The 23,811-nt window shown below is 52.0% G+C and overlaps 1 protein-coding gene across 1 annotated transcript; it reads left to right on the top strand.

Moving 5' to 3' along the window:
- Nucleotides 1–1,487: 1,487 nt before the first annotated feature.
- GDF6 (growth differentiation factor 6) lies at nt 1,488–20,954 on the top strand. Its single transcript, XM_040494035.1, has 2 exons — nt 1,488–3,005; nt 17,806–20,954. Exons 1-2 carry the CDS (start codon nt 2,579–2,581, stop codon nt 18,768–18,770), a joined length of 1,392 nt encoding a protein of 463 aa, XP_040349969.1. The 5' UTR covers nt 1,488–2,578; the 3' UTR covers nt 18,771–20,954.
- The last annotated feature ends 2,857 nt before the right edge of the window (nt 20,955–23,811 follow it).

The raw sequence follows: 23,811 nt of genomic DNA, 5'->3' as shown, positions 1-23,811 counted from the left end.
CATGTGCAGGCCTGGAGAAAGGGGGTGAAGGGGGTGAAGACCTGCAGAGAGGGGCGGGAGGGCACAGGGGAGAGATGTGGGGGGAGATGGGCTTGGCCTTGATACAAAAAGCAAACAAAAGAATGAAAAGAAGGACCAGCAGATGTGCTTTGGGTATAATGTTAAGTGACAAGGGCGGGATACAGCACGGCATCTATCCCTGGATTGCAGTAATATGGAAATGATGTGCACAAAAAAGTAAAGAAGGAATGGAAGGGAACTCATAAAGGTAAAAACATTTTAATTTGGTGATTTGTTGGAGCAGCTGAAAATCTGAGAAGCAACTTTTCCCCATTCAGTGTCATTCCCTTTTATGTTGCTAATTTAGTAAATAGTAAACAATTTTAATGCACAGACAGGAAAGAAGGTCATGGTAAAGCATCCCTTGAGTCTAAAGGTCAGAACCTGCCAATCACAAAGTCAAAACTAGGGGATGTACATGGGATTGCTATAGGGCCACAGGGGCATCTGTGGGGGAGATGAGGAGGAGAACAGCCAGCACAGACCCTGGAGCAGTGTGACCTGAGGTCTCAGTTTCCCTACCTGTAAAATAGGGATAATAACAGCACTTATAAGACTATTTTGAAGATTAAATAAAATAACATGTGTAAAGGGCTTACAATCCTGCCAGTTCACAAGTTCTCTTAGGTGTTTGCTATTATCTGGGGGAGGCCAGTGCCAAAGAAGCGAAAGCAGAGCCCACACCTTGAGGAAGTTAAGGCATGAAGGGAGAGGGGAAGAGCAACTTCCCCCTGCAGTCAAGCCAGTGGACCTCTGCAGGGACAGAAAAAGGCAGGGAGAAGCAAAAGTGAGAGGAAGGGGAGTAGAAGACTGGCAACACACACATACAAAACAAGTGTGGGAGGAAATCATCTGAGATCAAATAAAACCATAAAGAAGAAAAAGGCACAAATGTGATAGAGGTTTAGGGTCCGCGATGCGTTCTTCTATGTTGGAATGGGAACACTGGATTTGGGGTCTGTGCCCTCGGTTCTCTCCCTGGCCGCATGTCCTCTTGTCTGAGTGTCCTTGGAAAAGTCATTTATCCCCTGTCTCATTTTTTTTAAATCTGTGAAAGTGAAAATGGCGAGGCCAACTGCACAGAGCTGTTGGGATGACTAAAGGAGAGCATGTTATGGTTGGTGGCTGAACACCCAAAAAATGCACCAGGAGATTCTAGGACCATAGCATTCCAGGGCACAGAGCACTGTGGGAGAGAAGCAGTCCTCCGCCTTGACTTCCAGCGTTCAGGCCCAGGAATGAGCGAGGCAGTGGGCGGGGAAGACACGCACGGGGAATCTGGGGACAGATAAAGGAAACTCGTGATGGGGCGAGGCTGGGCTGAAGAGAAACAGATTGGGGAAGAGCTGCAAAGGGAGGGGTCCGCTGAAAGAGGAGGGGGAGGCCGCGGAGGGAGAGGGTGGGAAGGCAGAGATGGGAGGGCAGTGTGAGAAGAAAAGCAGGCTGGGGAAAGAAGGATTGGAATGCAGAAGGAACTTAGGGAAGGAGAAAGTATTGAAGGCGGGAGGGAAAGACGAGTGGGAAAATGGGGACGCAGTGGAGCGGGGGACCAGGCCGCGCGAGGAAAGAGGACCCCGGGAAGAGACGGAGGAGAAAAGAAGCGGCTAAAGCCAGCGCCAGAAGAGCCTGGGGACTTCGAGAAGAGAGGCTGGGGCCTGCAGTAGAGCGCGGCAGCTTTCAGCATCCATCCGGACTCTAAAGACTCGTGGCCTTTGCTTGACCTCGAGGGTCGGGAACAGACGCCCTGTCTTTGTGGAGAGCGGTACCCCCACCGAGAGAATGGGGCTGTTCGGGGTTGGGCCCTGCGCCTGGAGCCCGGTGAGGCTTCGCTGGCCCCGGGCGGGCCCCTGAAGGCAACGAACGGCCGGCCTGGAGGTCGGGGCCGAGGAAGGAAGGTATCACCAGCCAGAGCCAGAGCGCAGTCCTCTGCAGACGCGCCTGCCGGGAGCAGTCTCTGGGGGGCGCCGCCGCCGCTTCCCTCCTCCGGGGCCGCTTGCTCCCCGAACAGTGGAGGCAGCGGGAGAGGACTTAGCGCCCGCGCTGCGCTGCGCTGCGCTGCGGGAGAGGTGAGGGGGGCGGGGGCGAGCTTCCGACGGTGCTAGGGGGACTCTGGCGCTGCGGATGCTCCTGGCCTCCCCGCCGCCGGGCGACCGCGCCCGCCTTCCCTGGCCCAGCGCTCCCGGCCCGCTCTGCGCACGCCGCCCGGCAACCCCGCGCGCGTCCCGCGGGGGCGCTGCGTCTCCCAGCCACACCGGCACACCGCGGCCCCTCTCCCCCACACCTCCTGGCCACACCACCGGCCTCTCCTCCCACCCTCCGCTCCCCTCCTCCCCCCACCCCTCCCCTCCCGACGAGGGGCGGGAGGGGGCGTGGCAGGGCCGGGGTTTGTGTGGCTGGGACCCGGCTCCTTGCACTCGGAGTCCGCGCGAGGAGCCGGGCCCCGGCCGCTGTCCAGCCGCTCCGTGCCCCTCACGCCCTGCGCCGCCGCCTCTCTGGGAGACGCTGCCACTCGCTCGCCATGGATACCCCTAGAGTCCTGCTGTCGGCCGTCTTCCTCATCAGTTTCCTGTGGGATTTGCCCGGTTTCCAGCAGGCTTCCATCTCATCCTCGTCGTCGTCCGCGGAGCTGGGCTCCGCCAAGGGAATGCGAAGCCGCAAGGAAGGGAAGATACCGCGGGCGCCACGAGACAGTGCCACGGCCGCGGAGCCCCAGCAGCGCCACGAGCCACAACCGCGGCCACAGGATGAGCCCCGGCGGCGGCCGCCGCCGCAGCAGCCCGAAGCGCAGGAGCCCCCCGGCAGGGGCCCACGCGTGGTGCCCCACGAGTACATGCTGTCAATCTACAGGACTTACTCCATCGCCGAGAAGCTGGGCATCAACGCCAGCTTTTTCCAGTCTTCCAAGTCGGCTAATACGATCACTAGCTTTGTAGACAGGGGACTAGGTAAGTGGCAAAGAAGACGCCCCACTCTTCTCTCCCTGGAACTCCGCAGCCAGGGCGCTGCTTCGGCTCTGGCAGGAGGTTGCGTTTGTGAATTACCATCCCGCTCTGGACGCCTCCCCCTTTCTTTTCTTAAATTGTTTTTCTCAAGCCCGAATAAGTTTATGAATGCAGCTGCAGATTTGACTCCGGTTTTCAACCCTCCCTTCCTCGCTTCCTTCTTTCCCTTCCTCCCTTCTCTCTCGTCTTTCTTTCTCTTGTCTTTTGCAGAAAGCAGCGTGGTGGCCGCTCGTCTGGTGGCTGGTGGAGGAAGCGTGGAGGACGGGAGGTGGCAGGCAAATCACTGGGTCTGGAGAGGGGACGCGGCGGGGACTGACGGCACCCTTGCCACGGGGTCTCGGGTTGTGCGTGGTGCGCGGTACAAGGCCTGAGCTGCGGTGGCCGACCGGGAGGGCCCTGGGGCACGAGTGAGCAGTTGTAAAGCCCCGAGCTCCCGTTCGCTCCGGGAAAAGCCGGCAGAAGCAAGTCCCGCGGTCGGAGGAGTGAGTCCTCGAGCGGCGTCTGGCATTGCCCCGACCCAGCCGCAGCAAGGGTTCTCAGCTCACCCCAGCGCTGGATGTGGGGGGGTATTAACAGCCTGGAGGGAGCCCGGCGCCCTCGGGCGTTTTTGCTCCTGCAGCGAGCGTGCTCTCTGCGGCTCCGAGGCGTCAACCTAGTCGTTTCTGCTAAGGCAGCCGCGAGCAACTGGCAGGGCGGGGCAGGGGCAGGGCAACTAAGTTTGGGGTTTGTTGGTACTTAATCCATATGGGTGCATGGATGTGTTCATCCACCTTTCCCAGCCAGGCATCGCTCCTCTCTTTGAGCTTCTCCCAGGGGCCCTATTCGTGGTTCCCTCCGAGGGCGTGGGTGCATGAGTGGGTGCCTGCGGAAACTCGTGCACCAGCTCCTTGCCACCCGAGATGGCCCACGTGGTGAGTGCCTTCAAGAGAACCCCGCTCTCCCCATGGCCCCCAGAAACTGAGGAGGGATCCACAGGCACCAGGAACTCAGCTCCTAAAGAGACCATAACGTGGAAGGAGGCAGGAAAGGAGGGGAGAAAAGGGAAAGAAAAGGGAAAGGGGAGGAAGGAGTCGAGAAGACAGGGAGGAGGAGGTAAAAGAGAGCGAGATTTGGGGGCAGCTATCCATTCCACCATCCTGCCCAGACTTAGCTCCGCGGCTTTGACCGGTTCCCCTCCTCCTACTCCCAGGTCAGTGAAAGTGGGGTCGCTCGGGAACCCGCGAGCGCCAGGGTTCAGGCGGACAGGGCTGCTCCGCTCGGCCTGCCTTGAATACACGCAGGTCCTCGGACCTTTTCGGAGGAGGCTAACGGCCCCCGAGCCCCGGGCTCTTCCCGGGCTTCAGACCCCAGCCTCCACCCTTGCAGCCACCTTCCTTGCAGACCAGGGTTCCTGCCCACGCTGGATTCGCTGCTGCAGCCGAGGTCAGCGAGGTTCATGAGCTGCTGAAAGGTCCAGGCAGCAAATTAACGCCGGCTATTTTATGGTGATTTTAGGGCTACTAAAGTCACCTTTGCAGACACACGTGGCTTCTTCGTAGCGCTGCAACTGGATCCCCAACCTCGGTGCCGGCAGCGCAGCTCGCCCCCTCCCCCCACCCGGTCTTCTCCCTGCCTCTGTTGTCTCCCTCCCTCTAAATCCTGTTTACCGTCCGCCTTCTCTGCTACCCTAGTCAAAGACTACCCTACACTTCCCTGGTGGAGACACTAAAGAAGCTCAGAGAAAATTGCTTAAGAGGCCTTTCCCCAGGGGAAGAAATCCCGGAGGCCCAGGCTGGCGGGAGGCTGGGCGCCTGTTTTCTTTTCCCCAAAGGAAGTGGCAAGAGTCTCCGCCCCTCCCCCAAGCAGGCACCCCTAACTCGTAAGCTGCGCCCTCCGAGTTTGGCCCGGGACCAAGGGACCCTGCAGGCTGTTGGGAGGTGTCTACCGAAGCCTGTGGCGTGCAGGCAGGAGTGGGAGGTCTCTGGAGGGTTCAGCTCCCGCGCCGACGCGGCCTCCCTTCTCCACTGCTGGCGCTGCAGTCTCCCCCCGGGCACCAAACTGGGCGCCCCGGGCGCCGGAGGTAGGGAAAGGGACTGGCTGCGCGCCCAGGCCTGGGGGCCTCTGTTCCCCAGCCAGGTCTCCAGGCTAGCGGGACCAAGACCCAGACGTCGGCTTCAACTCTGGAACGCGGTCCCCAGCCGGAGGAGACGCGGAGTGACCACTTGGACCTCAGCTTCGAAGGCGCGGTCTCCTCCACTCTCTCAGGTTCCCAGAAAACGCGAAGAAAGGCAGTTAGTTGACTGGGAAGGCTGTGCGACTCGTCGCACGCCGCTCGGGGGCGAAGGCGTGCGGAGCTCGAGGCCGGAGGGGGCGCGCAGAGGAGGGGTTGCGTTGCGGGCTACAGCGCCAGCTTGATAAAGGGAAAGCCTCACTTTCCCTCTCACTGATTTTGATTTGATGTGTCACCGGCGGTGACCTCGGGCTGGACCTTCCGGGGCTTGCTTAGCATCGGGCCCCTGATTGGAGTGTTTCAACTCAGCGATCTAATTGAGGGTTCATGTCATAACACATCAAACGGTGTCTAGTCTCCCGTGATGGAAGGGACCCGCCAGCCGCGCATCCCCGGCTCCTGGCGAGGACTTCCGCCCCTCTCACGTGGGGACTCTGAACCGCGCCAAACCCTGCTACATCCCCTCCCCCAACCCGTGGATGGCAGGGCAAGTAGGAGAGAGCAGGGGCCAGCCGAGAGCAGGGCCGGCCGCGCAAACTTGGCGCCTTGCCTCGGGGATGTTTAAATCGCCGTCGAACGCGGCAGGCTTGGCTTGGAGCTGCAGGGTCCCTCAGGGGGAGGAGCAAAGAAAATGCAAGGAGTCTTGAAGCCGGTCCGGGAGGCAGGAACTCCTCACTTACCTACAGTATTTGTAAAAAGCCTTTCTCACCCGGGAACCCCGGAACCTCAAAAGTCACCCCTCAAGCTTGCGATTAAGAGTGGGCGAGTAGGGATAAATTCGGTCGGAAGTGAATGAAGAGCGCTTTGGGTCATAAAGATAGCACGTTCTCTGTTACCTCATCCTTGCCACCTTCTCCCCACCCCCCACACACACCTAATGAGGAGACCTGATTGCGACTTTTAAAAAAAGGTCCCTCCTTTCGGGTTGCTCTTCCAGCATCTAGGGGTGATAATAATAGCCAACATATATTGAGCATTTACTGTATACCAAGTACTGTGCTAAAATCTATTACCTGAATTATTTCATCTAATTCTAACAACAACCCCTGGGGAAAGTGCTATAAACAGTGTTTTACAGGTGAATTAAGGAAGACAGAGAGGTTAAGCAAGTTGCTTAAGGTCACACAGAGTGAGGGGTGAAGCACACATCCAATTCTAGGTCTTGTGTACTTAACGATGACACTATATGGATAGGATAAGGGGTGAGAAAGTTTCTAAAGGATGGTGGCAGGAAGCGGGAACAAAAAAAAGGGGGGACAGATTTGCCACCCGGTCTAATATTCTATGATTTCTAAGAACCAGTTTGGAGTTGGAGCAGATCTTTGGATTTGAGGGTCTGAATCTGTGCTGTGCTTTGTAGTCTCTGTAAAGGCACAAACCACATTATCCCTGATCTTTACAAATTCTTGCATATTGTGCTTTGACTTTGGATCCACAAAGATGGAAACTGCACGTTTGTGCTGGTGCAGTTGTAAGATCAGAATAGATCAGTTTGGATACAGAGAAATTGCAATTAGCACATGCTATAACCATTCAAAGGCCACTAGTACTGGAGTCCTGGGGCCTGGGAAAGGCAGACAATTAGAACTTCTATGCACTCAACATGGCTGAGAGATAGAGGATGAGAGAAAGAGAGAAACAAATCTGGAACTCTCAGCTTTGTAGTTAGAAGTGCCACATAAACAAGGGGGGAAAAAACCTCCCCCTTGGTTTTGGAAGAAACCAAAATGAGTCTAGGAATACTGCTGTAAGTTTGGTTTCCAGATGATTTGGAAATAAGACTCTTTAAAAAAAATTTTTTTTTTCCCCTGGTGGTGGTGGTGGTGGTGGTGGTTGTTACAATAGCCTTCTCAGAAAGGCAGCGGTAGGGGACAGATCAAAAACCAAAAATGAGATCGGAACATCCTTGAGGAACTTGACACCCTAGAAATGAATCCCTGGAAAGTCTGCCGTTGACTGTTGCCTTCTTGGTTTACCTTGTGGGTCTCCATTATCAGAGGGCAGGGCAGGACAATTGTGGGGATAGCCGGGCCGCGAGGAGGGCATTCTCAGAGCTGCAGACTTCCCTCGCGATTGAAGTTTGTCCCGTACAGCATGTTTATGCAAAACAGCGAGTTTCTGGGTGGACCTGGGCCGCAGAGTGGCGTAATCAACGCAGCAGCGCTTTTGCCCCGACCCTGTTGTCGTTGGCAAACGGAAAATGAAATATAAGCAGGGAAGTATTTTAATGGGGACGGAGGGAATTCACAACTGTTAATTATTTGGTGACCTTGTATTCGATTTGTTTGAGTCCCTTATAAAAACACTAATGCAGACCAGACGGCCAAGTGAGGAAGCCGGCAGAAGGTTCCAATCTAGGCTTTATTTCCCCGGAAAGAGGGAACAGCCTTGGAAAAGGATTGCTGAGCGTTCAGAGTGTGCGCGTGAGGGCGCGCCCGAGTGAGCGTCCGCGTGGGGTTTGCTTTGCTGTCCAGGTTCATGATCTTCTACCAGGCCGGTGGACTGGAAGGTCCTGGGAAAAGGCCGAGGGTGAGGGAAGGAAGCTTTAAAGCAGAAGTTTGTTCTTCCCTTCTGGTGGGAAGGATTAAAACATTTTCAAGGCCACAAACCACAAACACCTAAGCCATTGGCTTGCTGTTAAATATCAGTTGCTGTCACCCCCTTCCCTAAGGCCCTAAGGCCTTTGAAGACTCTTACAAGGGCCGCCTTAGCAAGTAAGCTAAGAACACCTAGTGTCTTCTGCAGCGAGAGTGCGAGTGTGGCCAGAATTCTGGGCGAGCTTCCTCTGCAGGGGAGGCTAATTTGACAGGGACACTGAACGTTTTCCCCCGGCGCGGGAGGCTCTTGGGCTCTGCGAGTTTGCGCGATAGAGTTGCTGGTGGGGGAGGGGATCGAAAAACGTGCCCAAACATCCTTGCCTTTCCTCCACACTAAAAGAAAACCAACCAGCCAACCAAACAAACAAGAAAACAAAACAAAAACCAAAAAACAAGTTACCTAAGCCACAGCCCACGACAGGCCTTGAGAATCCCTTCCGCAAGCTGAAAGAAGACACGAAACCTCCCCGCTTGCGACCCGAGCGTTTGCGCGTCGCCTGGACCCGCGGGGAACGCGGGCGTTGCATAGATGGAGGTCCTCACGCAACCGGTTTTTTCTCCCAGTCTCAGTTCTCTGGGTTCTGGCGGCACACCTCCTAGCAACTGGTGTCGTCTTTCTGGGGCGGTGCAGGGAGGAGAAGAGAACGGGACGGAGGGGCGGGAAAAAGTACGGAAGAGAGAGGGCAGAACGAAAACGTTTGCTTTCTGCCGGGGCTGCTGCGTGCTTTAAACGACGCAGAGCAAATGAACAATACCCCCTGGGGGGCTTTTACGGGAAGGGAAGGGCACTAATTCAATAAGTCCTCGGGTACAGGATAACCCTGGTCGAAGGATGCTCTCTAGATCCGGGGACAGTATCCCAGCGGAGGCCGCGACGTATGGCAAGCGGGACTGTGGATCTCCGCGTCGCTTCGTGGCTGGGGGCCTCAAGCACCCCACCCTACCCCCGTCTCCCTTCAAAGCCCTGGCTTTAAGCTCAATGGCAGTTAAGTGGTGCCCTCTGTTTACAGGAATGAAATCGGGCCTCGTAGGCCTAACGAGTTCCAGGGTTGCTGTCCCCTGCCTTCCAGGACCGTCCACTAGCGCTGCTGGGGGCAGAGGGTTGGGTCGGCGTGGGGTGAGAAGCTGCGGGAGCTAGGAGGGACTGGCGGCGGGCGGCGGGCGGCGGGCCGCGCTGGCCAGCGTTCCCGGAGAAGCGCGCGCGGCGCAGCCAGTGGCCGGGGTGTCTGGGGGCGGAGCTCGGCTTAGGGACCGGGTAGTGGGCGTGCTGGAGAGGAGAGGGGCGGGCTTGTGGCCCAGGCGGACGCCGGTGGAGCCGAGTAAGCCGTGCAGAAAGTGGGGGCAGGAGCTGCGGGGAGGGTTGGTTTTGGGATCCCGGGTGGTTTATACGGCCCCCTACCCCGTACTCTCCCTAAATGACGTGAGAACCAAAGAGAATCCTTGCGCCCGCTTTGCCAATCTGGCTTTGCAAGATGGTCCAGCCCTCATCCCACTTCCCAGAACTGTTGCTCCTAAGCCCCGTGGGGAGGGAAATTGAATGATGTTGGCCTATGGTCCATAGCTGCCACAGCGAATCTCATTTTGGTGCGACGTTATTTTGGAAGTCAGCTCAAGGTGAACTCATTGAAGCAGAGTTTCCACGATCCCAACCCTTTAAAGAAGACACACCATTGAGGTTTCTCCTACGCAGGACCCCTGGACGCCGAAGGTCCTATCCTGTCCACACAACACGCCGGTTGGAACCTCTCTCCACACCTGCAACCTGAGAACTGGTCAGGGAGGAGAAACCAAATAAAATGGAACCTTTTCTTCTACTTTTGATCTCAAACCTCTCTAGTCAAAAGGCCCGATCATTTTCCAACCGGGAAAGCTGGTTCACGTCGGCAATTCATCCTCCTGGCCAATCCTGGGTCTGTGTCACTCCAGTGGGCTCCCAGAGACCCTGCTGGTCAACAGGGCAGCGAGGGCGGCCCCTGGCAGATCAACCCGGTCCGGGCCCTGCGTGCGCAACTCCAAGGGAAGGGCAGTGACCTGTGGAGGACGGCAGGACTCCGCGGAAAGTTGGGGACAAAAGCTACAGCATGAGGGAATGGTACCAAGTTTCCGTCTGGATTTCATCTGCAGTGATGTCAAATTAAGATTTGGGGAGACCAGGGTGAGACTGCAGTGAAAAGAGACGCCTGTGAAGTGTTCTTGATCTCCGCTTTGAATCTCTGGCTCTTGAACCCCTCTCAAGAACTCGTAGCCAAGAGCGTTTGCACTAAGTCCTTGGACACCACTTTACAAATGAATCCATTTCATCTTAGAGAAACTAAAGGAGTCTCCTTGAAGCTTCTTTGCCTTCCGAGTCCTGCTGGGGGTGCGCAGTGCCCAGTGCTCTGGGGGAGGGCTGGCCGCCTTCTCCAGCCAGAACCTAGCCTTACTGCCATTGAAGGCTGTGCTGAGGCTCCGGGTGTGCTGGAAGTTCAAAGTTCAGTCGGGTGGCATTCAGGGTTCGCCTTCCCTCCCCTCCTCACGTTTGACCCAAGCGTGGTGCTCGAACACTGGGATTTCTCTGTGGGATCCCCGCTGGCCACCAGACCTGCTGAATCGTATGGGGTTTACAAAGCCCAGACTCTTTGCAGGGAGGAGGGTGCCAGTCGGCCAGGCTTGGGAGAGAGGCTGGAAAAGCCTCTGAAGATTCTGTGGAGGACCTGCCTGAGGCCTCTCTGGCTTTGAAAGGAGGAAAACAAGCTGACAAATTCTGGGCCAGCTATTGGAGAAAACACTGGGGAAGCCAAGAGATCTAGAGAGAAGCTAGATGGTTGACTGTGTGGTGATCACACACACACACACACACACACACACACACACACACACCAACCTATAGGGCCTTCTCAGATGACTCAGTGGCTGGGCCTCATTCATTGCTACACCCCATCTTCCCCCACCAAATGTGCCTGGCTCTTTGCCCTGTGAAGATCACCCTCATCCCCACCCCGATTACCTCTGTGGACAGATCACGCCCCACAAAAGGGCTCCAAAGTGGGAAGCGAGGGGCGGGGAAGGCTACTAACCCCCAGGCCTGTCTGGGCTGGGTCTGCCCAGCCAGGAACCAAATGCCAGGGTTGGCATATGGGCCAGCACTGGCCCTGAACCCACAGAGGAGGGAACCTGCTAGGAGGGACCTATCGTTGATGAGATTCTGGCTAGAGGTTGGTTGCCCACCTGGAGGTTGTGAGAGAGACCTTGGTGGTGGAGGGACATAATGACAGGAGCACTGAAAAGGGTCTGTGTGATGGGGGTGAAGCCACAACCCCTATAGGCCTTGCCCCTCACTGGACCTTGGATGAATAGAAGCTGGAAGCCCTTGCTTCTCTCCTCCTCCCAGCACCTGTCCTCCACTCACTTCTGGAAATCCTGTGGAAACAATTGGACTGCATCTCCTCAAAGAAGGCCAAGAGGAGTGCAGGTGCATCTTTTGCCTACCTGATTTGGGTGGTTACAGTAATCTTGGCTGTGTTCATTGGGTGCTTCTGTGTGTCATGTACAGCTGGCCCTGGCTGCCTTGACTCTGACTTTTACAATGACTCTGCAAGGTGGGGGGGTGGTTCTCCCATTTTACAAGATGAGGCCTATGAGGCTGAGAGAGATTATACGACCTAGAGTATCCAAGTTCATCCAGCCACTAAGTTACAGGTCAGGATTCAAATCTATGTCTCTTAGACTCTAGACTTTTGTGCTAATTCCACATTGTCAGTAGTAACTAACATTCACACGCGTCTTCAGATAAATGTCTTTCCTACTCTTCTCATTTGCCACCCCTCCCGCAATGACTCTGTGAGTTGATGTTATCCTCATTTTGTAGATGAGAGAATTGTTTCCCTGTAAGTTCTCTTTCAAAAGCCCAACTGTTAACATCCCTTCAGTTCTGCTGTTTAGGAAGTGATTTACTCTTAGAGACTAGAGACCGATGCTCTTCCCCCAGGCATGGGCTGCATGAAAGAGCAGGAGCCTTCTCAGAGTTTCTACCAGACACAGAGATCAAGGGCTAGGATGTCCAGGGTGGTGGCACAGATTTCGGAGCCATATGGCCATGTTTACTTCTTGGTATCTTGGGCAAGTTACCGTTCAGCAATCTGCATGTGAAGCTTTCTGGTCCATAACATGAGCATACTCGTGATATCCTTTTCTTTTTCATAGTTACTTTTGAGGCTTAAATAAGTTGTTATAAGAATTTAGATCATGCACAATAGATAGTGTTTGCTATTATGATTTCTATTCCGGATGGTCAAGCAAGTGCACCCTATGGAGGGTGAATTGCGTGGATGGCCTCTTGAATCTGCACCTCAGTGAGGAGGCTTCGTGAGATCAGCAGTTTGCAACAAATCTCAACAGAGGCAGGACTCAGGACAAGAATACAGGAGGATGCTCAATATATTACTGTGTCCCAGGAGAGGGTAATCGTTGGAGCACAAATTACTCAGAGGCCTTCACGCCCCAGGAGAGAGGGCTGGTGACTCATTTTTACTCACCCTGTTCATCTGACTGTGTTTCTAACCTGTCGACTTTGGCATCTCAGGCAGTGCTGAAGCTGAGTAACTAAGGAGCAAGTGACTTCCAATCTAACCGTGCAATTCCTGCTTGGAGATCCTCCTTCTAGTAAAGGAAAAAAAAAAAAAAATCCTTGGGGAACCCAGTTCGCCTTGAATTGATGGCATTGGTGATGAATCTGCGTCGCGTGTCTTTCCTCCCTCTTTGCTCCACCGCCCAACGAGTGCCCTGGAAGAGGCGTGGCCACAGGCCTGAGGGCCCCGGATAGAATTAAGACCTTCAGATCCCGTCCTTTACTAGTGGCAAGGCATTGGGCAAGTGAAGATAACTCACAGAATCCCAGTTTCTGCATCCATAAATGAATGTAAAGTAGAACGGGTCTCCCCGCCAGCGGTGAGGATTCAGGGACAGAGGCCATCAAAGCCCAAGCACTGGCCTGCCACAAAGGCGCGCCCCATACGCGTTCAGTGCGGCTGTTGGCCAAAAAATGAGGGGGTTGGGGGAAAGGGTTAGCTGCAAAGACGTCTGGAGTTTTAGTTGTAAAGATGGGTGAATATCCCGCCCCTTCTTACTCCCCCCCACCCCACCTAGGGAAGTGGGGGTGGGAAAGTCCACTATCATCTCGGCTTTCTGAGCCCCTGCCTAGTCGCAGGATCTGTGCCATTGGAGGACGTGGGGCGGGACGCGTGGCGGGGTGTCGGGTGGAGGCGAGTGGGGTCAAATGCAAAGGACGAGAGCCCGGCATGCACTGAGGAGCCTAGAGAGCTGGAGCCGCGGGGGCACCCTGGAAGGGTGAGGGGCGAGAGACAAAAAATACCCGCAAGGACTCTCAAGCGGGACCTCAAGCTGTGTACCTATCTCAGGAATGTCTTGGAAAAAATGCAGTGTGTGAGCTTTCCGCCCCAAACCAAATGAAACTGCGGGTTTTCAGAAACTCTCCACTGGGTGGCCCAGCGGAGCTGGCCCCAGCGTGAGTAGCCCGGGGGGACCCTCCGGGCGCATTTCCTGCCTCCTGGAGTCCCTCGGCGAGGCCGCCCTCCTGGGGCTCAGGTTCTTGGGTGTCGGGTCTTTGGTGCTGTGGGCAACCTTTCCTTTCCCGTCTGGTGTTTGTTTCTTAGCTTTCTCCCGCCACGCCACGTACTGAGACTGCGACCCCGCATTGATGACTTTACTGTCCTAGGCCAGTTTTCTAATTTAAAATGGGCATTACAGTCCCTACCTTGCAAGTGATTCGTTTTTTTCTTGTGCCTTCATCTGTTTCCTTTTTAAATTGTTTGTCAAATTCCACACTAGATGTACATGTTTGAGGTGTCCTCAGCCTTTTACCAACTTGCTCTTAACTCAAAAACGGCTGACCTATTTATGAAGACTTCTCTTCAAGTATACAGATGTTTGTCCCTTCTCCTTCTCTCCTCCCCCTCCTTCCTCCATCCACCCACCTGGGAAAGTTGATAGGCACAAATCCAGCAACTGTAACTCGAAAGGTCTGTACGTCTAATACTCAACAAACACCGAGTAAACTGGAGTCTGAGCCAAGCTGTAACAAACCAGGTCGGTGCAAATTAAAACAAAATAAAAAGCTCCCATGACTACTGATTGATTTCAATTTAAAGGTGGAAACCTTAGGATTCCCTCCCAGGATGTAAGAAAGTACCACAAACCGAAGGGAAGGTTCATGTGTCTAGTGAGGAGGATGGGAGAGAGGGTCAACTGGTGATATCAGCCCTCATTTATGAGGACTCGGTGGGAGAGGAGGCTTGTGGGAAGGGAGTGTGAAGGGCTGGCTTCCTCCCCAGAGGTGGCCATGACGGCAAGGCCAGGCTTTCTGATGCCAGGTCAGCAGTCAAAGTGTCTTCAGGGTCACAGGGGATGGTGGTGTGTGCACTCCCCAGGTTGGATGCCTCCTTTGGGCGATTTCTGTGATGCATGGCCCCAGAGCAGGTCCAGACAGGTGGGGAATGTGGTCTGTAGGAGAGCTGCACAGAGAAGCCACCTTCTTGGACCCTCTGTTCAGGGGTTAGAGGTTCTGGAGACCCAGTGAGAGTACATGTGGCTGAAAGAGTACCAAAAATGTGGGGGTGGCTGTGGGGGGGCAAAAAGGAGCTGGGAAGAATAGTGACTTGGTTCTAGTGAGTAGGACCTTAGAGTCTGCCCTGGGTCTTGTGCTTTGGAGGACGCTGTTTTGCCTCACCTCCAGTGGTGCCCCACCCCACATGATGAGGAATCTAAGGAGCCAAGGGGACATGCTCATGTAGATTCATGGCTCTTACAGTGAGATCCCAGACCAGCAGAATCAGCATTGCCTGGGAGCTTCAGAAAGATGCATTTTCTAGGCTCCATAAGAAGCCTCTGGAGCTTGAGAGAATTTGCATTTCTAACAAGCTTGACGCTGTGTGGTGCTGATGGTGCAGACTTAAGGGGCCTCTACAGGTTTAGTGGCCTTGAGAGCTACTATTCTACTGTGGTCATTGAACCATAGAGCTCTTGCCCAACTAGCCCAGAGTCCCCTTCAAGGGCCTGGACAACTTCTTCATTGGGTGTGTCCTCCTAAGAGTGTATCTGCCCCAGATATATGCCTGGAAGCTTGCACCTGTGAGCAAGGGAGTCCACACTGGTGCAGGTGAGGCTGTTGGAGCTGCGATGGAAAGAGAAAGGAGCAGGTTAGACTGAAGCCCCCATTTGCACTCTTTCCCTGAGCCCTGGAAAGATTAAGAGCTGGCTGATCTTGCTAGAAAGACCATCAGAAATCCCAAGGCTGCACAATCAGTAGAACCCTCTCTCTACAGATGCTTTCCTCTGTTCTGACACCTCTTGAGAAGTAGAGAAAAGTAATTCAGCTGTGCAGACTAACCATTATTAGCCCACACTTAAAAAAAAAAAGAGTAGAAACAAAATAGGCTGCTTTCTCCATGTTTCACGAGAGAGATATAAATAAATAATTACCCTTTGCACCTTTCTATGCTCTCCAGCCAGTGACAGATTGTCTCAAGAGTTATGTAAGCAGGGATGGAAATGATTTCCTTAAGGAGTCCATGTTTTATTCCTAGCAAGCCGTGAAAATACAGTTTGGACTGTATCCCCCCATCCCTTATACCCCAGCCATTCCTGGTTGCTTTTAAACTCTAGTACCTGGACTACAATGGAGAGGAAATGGGGCTTAGGGGCTAAATGCTCCAACTCTGGAATTAAACAGACCTAAGTCTGGATCTCAACTTCACCACTTACTAGCTGTCAGACTTTGGTAATTAACTTAATTTCCCCAAACCTTGGTTTTCCCACCTGTAAAATGGGAACAATAAGAATATATCTACCTTACAGAACTGGTCTGTGCTTGTGGATAAAGTAAGGATGAAAAACACATCAGCCCTCACAATATTTAGCTGGTGCAGCAAATGCCTTCTGTTTGTCCATCTCATCACACCCTTAGTTTAGGGAGAGAGAAATATGAGAGGCAAGAAAGTGAAGCCTAAGGCAATAGGTCCAGAGATCTGGGTGGTGGCTGAGGGTTGTCAGACACAGGTTTCTTTAAAGGAGGAGAAGAAAGTGTGCTGAGTTCCCACTGATTTTAATGTGACCCTGGCCGGTTTGAAGGTCTTGGCTTCCATAAATCAACCGCCTCCAGCAGCTTTTCCCTCTTCACCTCTCTAACCCTTCCCACAGCTCCATCTCAGGTCAGGACTTGTGTGTTAGAGTGAGGTAGCCAGCCATGCAGTCAGCCTAGAGTGGGGACTGGGTGTGGCTGAGGCTCCAGACCCAGTGCCCTGGGGCTACATCTGGATAGGCAGGGAGGGTCGGACCCAGGACCCAGTGACGCTTTTACTATTGAAATCGAACCAAACTTTACTAGCTTCTGGGGAAAGCTGGGGGCTTTGGGGATTTTTGTATTTGCTGGGTTGTAAATATTTTATGAGAAGGCAGCCCAGGAAAATCTGGTTAGCTTTCCGCCTTGCACATTGAAGTGGGGTTGGCTTCATGCACAAATGCATCAAAAAAGAAGTCAAGTTGTGCCTTGGTCCCAAAGAATTCATCTTGGATTTTAAAAGCTTGTTATTCCCGCCACCCACCCCCTGCCATCATGTGCCCCAAATTTCTTTTTCTTATTTGTAATCAAAAATTTAATCTGCAAGATGAGTTGCGAAGCAAGAAGATTTCAAGTTGGGTGGGTGGGTGAAGGGGAGTGTGTGTGTGTGTGTGTGTGTGTGTGTGTGTGTGTGTGTGTGTTTGAGGTATTCTCCTTACTGGTGTATTTCTCTTTGACTGAGGGATCTTCCCAACGGATAGATGCCTGGTGTGTGTGTTTGTTCCTTTGCCCCCTGCAGACTTCTGAAAGCTTCATTGCTCTTTTGTTTGTTGTTAAAATGGTAGGTGAATTTGAGGAAGGAAGGAAGGAAGGAAGGAAGGAAGGAAGGAAGGAAGGAAGGAAGAGATCATATAGTCGATCTTCAATCTGTCAGCTTTGTGTTGGGCCTAAATGCTTCAGCAAAACTGTCTAATGGGCAGCAACATCCCCCTAGACCAGTGGGTCTAAACTAGGGCTGCATCTTCAAATCATCTTGGAGCTTAAAAACAAACAAACAAACAAACAAACAAACAAACAAAACTGACAAAAACCCAGTACCCAGGCTCTACCCTCAGATGGTCATGCAATTGGTTAAAGCAAGCCCTGGCACTGGTAATTATTAACTTCTCTAGATGATTATAATGGGCACCCAGAATGCGAATAGCTACGTTTCTCACTTATTGCCCAGCATGTACTCCAGCTGGCACAGCTGTACCGGCTGCGTTGAGCAAGATGGACATGACATGGTCCTAGCTCCTATGGGTCAGTGGAGGGGGGCAGGATGTTGCTGGGAAAGACCACTAAAGAGACAAATATAAGCAAGTGTTTGTAGATAATGCTAAGTGCCGGGAAGATAATAAGCCAGGTCCTGTGATAGTGACCAAGGGAGGCTACTTTAGATCAGGGTGGTCGAAGATGGCCTCACGGAGGAGGTGACATTTGAACCGAGACGTGAATGATGAGAACGAGCCAGCCAGCCAAAAGGAGGTCTAGGGGAAGCGCGGCCCAGGTCCACGACCACAAAGGGCACATTAGTGGTTACGCAGGCTCCTTGGAGGGGAAACCGGGGAGGCCGCCGCCACCGCCGCCTCTCCGGCAGCCAACGACTTCCGCCCTGGGAGCCCCCGGCTGACAGGAGGAGGGGGGCCTGCCCCGATGCTCCCCCTCCTCTGGCTGCGCACCGGCCAGGCGGGGAGCCCGGGTGGTCAGGCCCCGGGCAGGCCGAGCTGGACTCCCAGCCGGCCTGCCCCGCTCCCCGCCCTTTTCCTCCCGGGGGCGGCCGCAGAGCACCGGACTGATCTCCCCCTTAAGTGAAACTGACTGTAATTATTTTTTATCTCGCAGACGATCTCTCGCACACTCCTCTCCGGAGACAGAAGTATTTGTTTGATGTGTCCACGCTCTCAGACAAAGAAGAGCTGGTGGGCGCGGAGCTGCGGCTCTTTCGCCAGGCGCCCGCAGCGCCCTGGGGGCCGCCGGCCGGGCCGCTCCACGTGCAGCTCTTCCCCTGCCTGTCGCCCCAGCAGCTGGACGCGCGGACCCTGGACCCGCAGGGGGCGCCCCGGGCCGGCTGGGAAGTCTTCGACGTGTGGCAGGGCCTGCGCCAGCAGCCCTGGAAGCAGCTGTGCTTGGAGCTGCGGGCCGCGTGGGGCGAGCCGGGAGCTGGGGAGGCCGAGGCACGCGCGCCGGGGCCGCAGCAGCAGCCACCGCCCCCGGACCTGCGGAGTCTGGGCTTCGGCCGGAGGGTGCGGCCCCCCCAGGAGCGCGCCCTGCTCGTCGTGTTCACCAGATCCCAGCGCAAGAACTTGTTCGCCGAGATGCGCGAGCAGCTGGGCTCGGCCGAGGTCGCGGGCCCGGGCGCCGGCGCCGAGGGGTCGTGGCCGCCGCCGTCGGGCGCCCCGGACGCCGGGCCTTGGCTGCCCTCACCCGGCCGCCGGCGGCGGCGCACGGCCTTCGCCAGCCGCCACGGCAAGCGGCATGGCAAGAAGTCGAGGCTGCGCTGCAGCAAGAAGCCCCTGCACGTGAACTTCAAGGAGCTGGGCTGGGACGACTGGATTATCGCGCCCTTGGAGTACGAGGCCTACCACTGCGAAGGCGTGTGCGACTTCCCGCTGCGCTCGCACCTGGAGCCCACCAACCACGCCATCATCCAGACGTTGATGAACTCCATGGATCCGGGCTCCACCCCGCCCAGCTGCTGCGTGCCCACCAAATTGACTCCCATCAGCATCCTGTACATCGACGCCGGCAATAACGTGGTCTACAAGCAGTACGAGGACATGGTGGTGGAGTCCTGCGGCTGCAGGTAGCGGCGCCTTTCCTGCTGCCTTGGCCCCTGACAGCAGGGGAGGCTTGACTAAAGAGAGGCGGAGGAGGAGCTGGCCTTGGAGGAGGCAGAGGGTGGGGGAACAGCCTGGACATGCAGCCCGGTGGGAGAGGAGGGAGCGCAGCCTTCCCAGAACCTTCCACCTGCCAGCCCAGAGGGAGATACGGATTTTCACACCTCGCCTGGCCACCCTGGAAAAACAAGCCAAGGAGGATTTCTTTAGTTTTTTTTTTTTTTTTCCCTTTATTACTGTGGCTTTGGATTTCCTTGTGTGTCTCACAGGTTTTGATAGGAGGTGGGGGGCGGGGAGACGCATACCTGTTTCTCAACCGCTCCAAGGATTGAAAATTTTGTAGCTTAAGAAGAGAAACAGTGTGGGAGGAAGAATCACCTTTGACCACATCTTGGTTTGATTGTTTTCTATCCGTGTAAAGAAGGTGGGTTTTTTGTTTGTTTGTTTGTTTGTTTGTTTGTTTGTTTTTTCTGGCCATGGCCTAGCCTATGCCTTGTGACCTCCCAAGCAGAAGAGTGTTCAAATAGAGGAATTGGCACCGGGAACAGGAAAGCCAGGAACGGCCCTAGCTTTAGAAGAACTTGCTTTTATACCTGGCTGCCCTGGGCTCTCCCAGGAGAGGGAGCTGGCAACCGGCATCTCACTCAAGGGGTCTCAGGTCCTTTCTGTTGCTTTTTCTGGTAGGGGAAAGGGGGACTGGTATGGATGGAATGACAAGAATGAGTCCAAATGGAACCCCCTGAAGGATAATGAGAAACCACAAGGCCTGCCTCTGATGGCGCTGACACTGAGGTGTATTAGCCAGGCTGGAGGTAACCCAGGAAAAACCCTTCTGTGGTGTCTGTTTCTAATTGCTTTCTTTGAACAGAATTTGCCAAAATTCAGACATCCCCTTTCAAGGGGAAGGTGATTTTCCAGTTAAACAAAAAGTGAGTAGGGACGGGAAGCTATGTAACTAAGGTAAGAGGCGCAGAGGAGGGGAATGAGCCAAGAAGCAGAGGATGAAGTCAGGACGGGAGGTCGTGGGCCCCAAGGAAGGATGGGGAGAAGGGGGCAGGCCAGAAGCAGGGAAGAGAGGATGAAAGGGGACACAGGTCCCTGTGCCCGTAGATTTCTTTAAAATCTATGTTTTCTCCCCTCTCTCTAACATTCCTGAAAGATTACCAACCAGCAATAGCCCAGGGCTCCCCCAAAAGAATTGTTTCAGATTGTAATTACCAGTTAGGCAATGTTTTTAAAACTTAGTAATGAGAAACTGTGAAAAGAGCTAAGTGTTACATTGAGCTTGGAGTGGGAGATGGGGAAGGGACAGTGAGGGAGGAGGCAGGGGCGGTATTCATCTTCCGAAAGGAAGCAGGAGAGAGCACAACACAATTTCAATACCATTCCCAGATTGTCAGAAACATGAACTTTCCCCCAGCCTGCACCAGTATTATTTTCAAACATTGCCCATATGTAGGCCCTTTGCAGCATTAGTTTCCTTCCTAGCTTTGACCATGAAATGGTTTAAACAAGGGAACTTGTACCAACCATTAAAAAAAAAAAAAAAAGTTTTTGTTTTTTCCTAAGTGGTTTTGCTCTCTCTCGATCTAAACCTGTTGCTTGTTTGGTTCAGAGAACTACAAACTGTCCAAGAAAGGGTGAGAATGATTTTTTAAAAATGCTAATATAAAATGCTAAGTAAAAAAAAAAAAAAAAAAAAAAGACTTGGCCAGGAGAAATAATTTAAAATGCACATTTGCTTTGGATGCACTGTTGTTCTGTTACGGCTGTATATATTTGTTTATTTAAGGTGGCTGAAAGTGCAAAGGGGAAATGGACAGCATGCAATTCATCTTAATGTACAAACCTTATATGCACTCAAATGTTATAATTTCTAATATTTTAAAAGTTTATATTCGAGTTGTACAAAGTTACGCATTAATCAGATATTTCATTCTTTCATAATGTTATCATTTTCTTAAATATTATTACAAAATTTTAAGTCTGTCTAATGGAGAGTTTTTTTAAACTGTCTACCTCACTATAATACAAGTATTTACAACACTAAAGTTACCGGAGGTCAATTTTATATTCAAAACATTTTTTACAGTACACTTTACTTGGATGATACGCAGTCTAATACTGTATTATTAAACTCATTTTCCCCCTTAATCACTCAGCCTGGTTTATATGGATCTATTTAGAAAAATCATTTTCTCACGGAACTGTTGTCAGTGGTATTTTGGTCCAGTATGGGACTGAATGTCTGGAAAGGCACTGGTTATTTGAAAGTGCATCATTTAGAGCATTGCACTTCATAACTCTTCCATGACTCTTGGTGAAATTTTCATTTACCAGATTAAAGCCAAATCCTCGTCAACTCTTAGAAAGTGTTGATAAAGCCTGTAATGACTCCAGCATCTCAAGTCCCCAAATAAGAATTGGGATGATTTCTTGGCTTCTTTAACGTTGAGAAAAAGGCTGTAAATTATTTAAGCCCACCAAGATGTCAGTAACTACTGCCTTCATGTATGGCATACTGCAAGCAGAAGATATGAGACGTTCTCTGTTCACTTACTGTAAATCAGGCTCGTACTTGCTATACACACAAGTGCAAGTCTGAGCCCTCGCTGTAGGTCAGGCACAATGATGTATGTGCATTATTTCATTTAAACCCCTCAGAAACTCCATGATATAGGTATCATTTTTATCCCCATTTTACAGACCAGGAAACTGAGGTGCAGAGAGGTTAAGCAACCTGTCAGTGGTCATGTAGCCAGGGCGTGGCACTGAGGTTTTAAACCTAGTTCTTTCAGACTGTAGAGCCTGAGGCATCAACCCCTATACAATTCTCCCCCAACCTCATCTACCTGCTCTCTGGTTGGTGCCTAAATGTCAGTGTGGGGAATTTGCAATTAGTCACAATTCTGGAGGTTGGTGAGCTGTCACAGGGGCCACCAGCGCTGCCTGCGGGTTTGGAATATGTGAATTGTGTGACTGCTAGGGTGGGGGAAGCTGAAATGTGGGTACAGATTGCAAAGCTCAGTGAGTTCTTAGCTTAGGCTTGCCCCGGGAAACCCCGTAGTTTAGGTCATTGCTGGGTTTCTGCAGAGTCTCTGCGGTTTTTTGGAACTGCCTGGGTGTGGTTTTGTGAGTGGGTTCTCACAATAATGGTCAATTTACAGATAGGTTATGTTTCAATAGACTGGTTGTAAGTGGTCTGTGTAAAGGTGAGAAACATTTTCCTATGGAAACAATGTTGGTTTGAGTTTCCAGGTCATTTTGCATAAGTTTTATTTACCCAAATGGAACTTTTTAATAAAGCAATTTTGACTTCTGGGTTTTGGGGACAGATAATCACCTGGGAAAGAAAAAACAAAAAAAGAGGCTCTTGCTCTTCTCTTTCCTGGGTGGAGGTGGGTTTTGAAATAGTTGAGAATTCTTTGCGCTCTCCACCACTCTTTCTGTATGCCTCACCCAATTCCCCAAGCTCCCCAGCTACCCCTGGGACTGCCAGCCCTGCCCTGTAGTGTGTCCCCAATCCAGAGATTTCCCTTTTCTGCATAAATATTTCCAGCCCCAAAGTTATTTTTCTCTCTTCCTTCCATCAGAAAGTTTATTCCTTCACTCAGATGGTAGAAGAAACACGATCGATCGGATTGAATTACATGAAGATGTAAATATCTCCTAGTTCCTTAACCTTGGAGACATTTGCATTTTAAGAAAAGAACCTTGGGTAACTCAGATTTCTTGGGAGTGATGTGAAAGACTAAATAGAAGATTCAACACTCCAGCCACACACAATTTTGAGGTTGAATATGAGCTAGGCACTAAAGATACAGGGTGAATGGAAAGAACTGTCAATGTGAATTTTTTGATGTCCTTTAAGGTACATCGCTATTTATAGCTAATGTTTTAAAAATTAAATGCAATGCATTAAAGCAAAAACATTTAATAACTTAGTTTTTTCTAAAGCTCTTACGTTTAATGAGTGTAGGCCCCATAAAGAATTTGTTGCCCTTGTTTTTATTCATTGCTATATTCTTAGCATCCCAAATAATGCCCAACACAGAGCATACACTCAATAAATATGCTGAATGATTTTACAAATCCTATTTTACTTGTTAATATAATAATTTTAGTAAGCACTTTGAAGGGAGACTTAGATTTATGCCTCTTCCACTCGAACGGATCAGCCTCCCTTAATTCTGGTTACAAACCTAATTAATAGACTTCCTTTAAATATTGCACACTGCCTTTATCAACTTAATATATTCATTTTTCTTTTAGAGCCCTTCAAATTTCTCTAATAAGAAAAAAAAAAACTTCTTATATAGTTAAACCCCTCTTAAGTAAAGCTAATAAATTAAACTTCTTAAGATGATTCTTAAGCATTTCAATACTGTTTATATCATTTGGCTTAACATCAGGAATCTAAAATTAGTTACCCAATTATCCATTTAAATTGATTTCAGAAGGCTAACCTGCTAGATACCTTAATAGACAACATTTTTTAAAGCTTGAAAATGTTTTAAATACCAAATATATACAAATTGTCTGAATAATTAAAAAAAAAAACTATTTTGGGGGCACCTGGGTGGCTCAGTCAGTTAAGTGTCCGACTTTGGCTCAGGTCATGATCTCACAGCTCCTGAGTTTGAGCCCCTTGTCAGACTCCATGCTGACAGCTTAGAGCCTGCTTCAGCTTCTGTGTTTCCCTCTCTCTCTGCTCCTCTCCCACTCATGCTCTGTCTCTCTCTTTCTCAAAAATAAATAAACAATGGGGCGCCTGGGTGGCTCAGTCGGTTAAGCGTCCGACTTCAGCTCAGGTCACCATCTCACAGTCCGTGAGTTCGAGCCCGGCGTCGGGCTCTGGGCTGATGGCTCAGAGCCTGGAGCCTGCTTCCAGTTCTGTGTCTCCCTCTCTCTCTGCCCCTCCCCCGTTCATCCTCTGTCTCTCTCTGTCTCAAAAATAAATAAACGTTAATAAATAAATAAATAAATAAATAAACAAACATTAAAAAAAAGT

This window comes from Herpailurus yagouaroundi, unplaced genomic scaffold, assembly GCF_014898765.1.
Source record: "Herpailurus yagouaroundi ecotype Mexico unplaced genomic scaffold, PumYag 186, whole genome shotgun sequence".
Taxonomy (NCBI): domain Eukaryota; kingdom Metazoa; phylum Chordata; class Mammalia; order Carnivora; family Felidae; genus Herpailurus; species Herpailurus yagouaroundi.
This window is presented reverse-complemented; position numbering and strand designations above follow the sequence as displayed.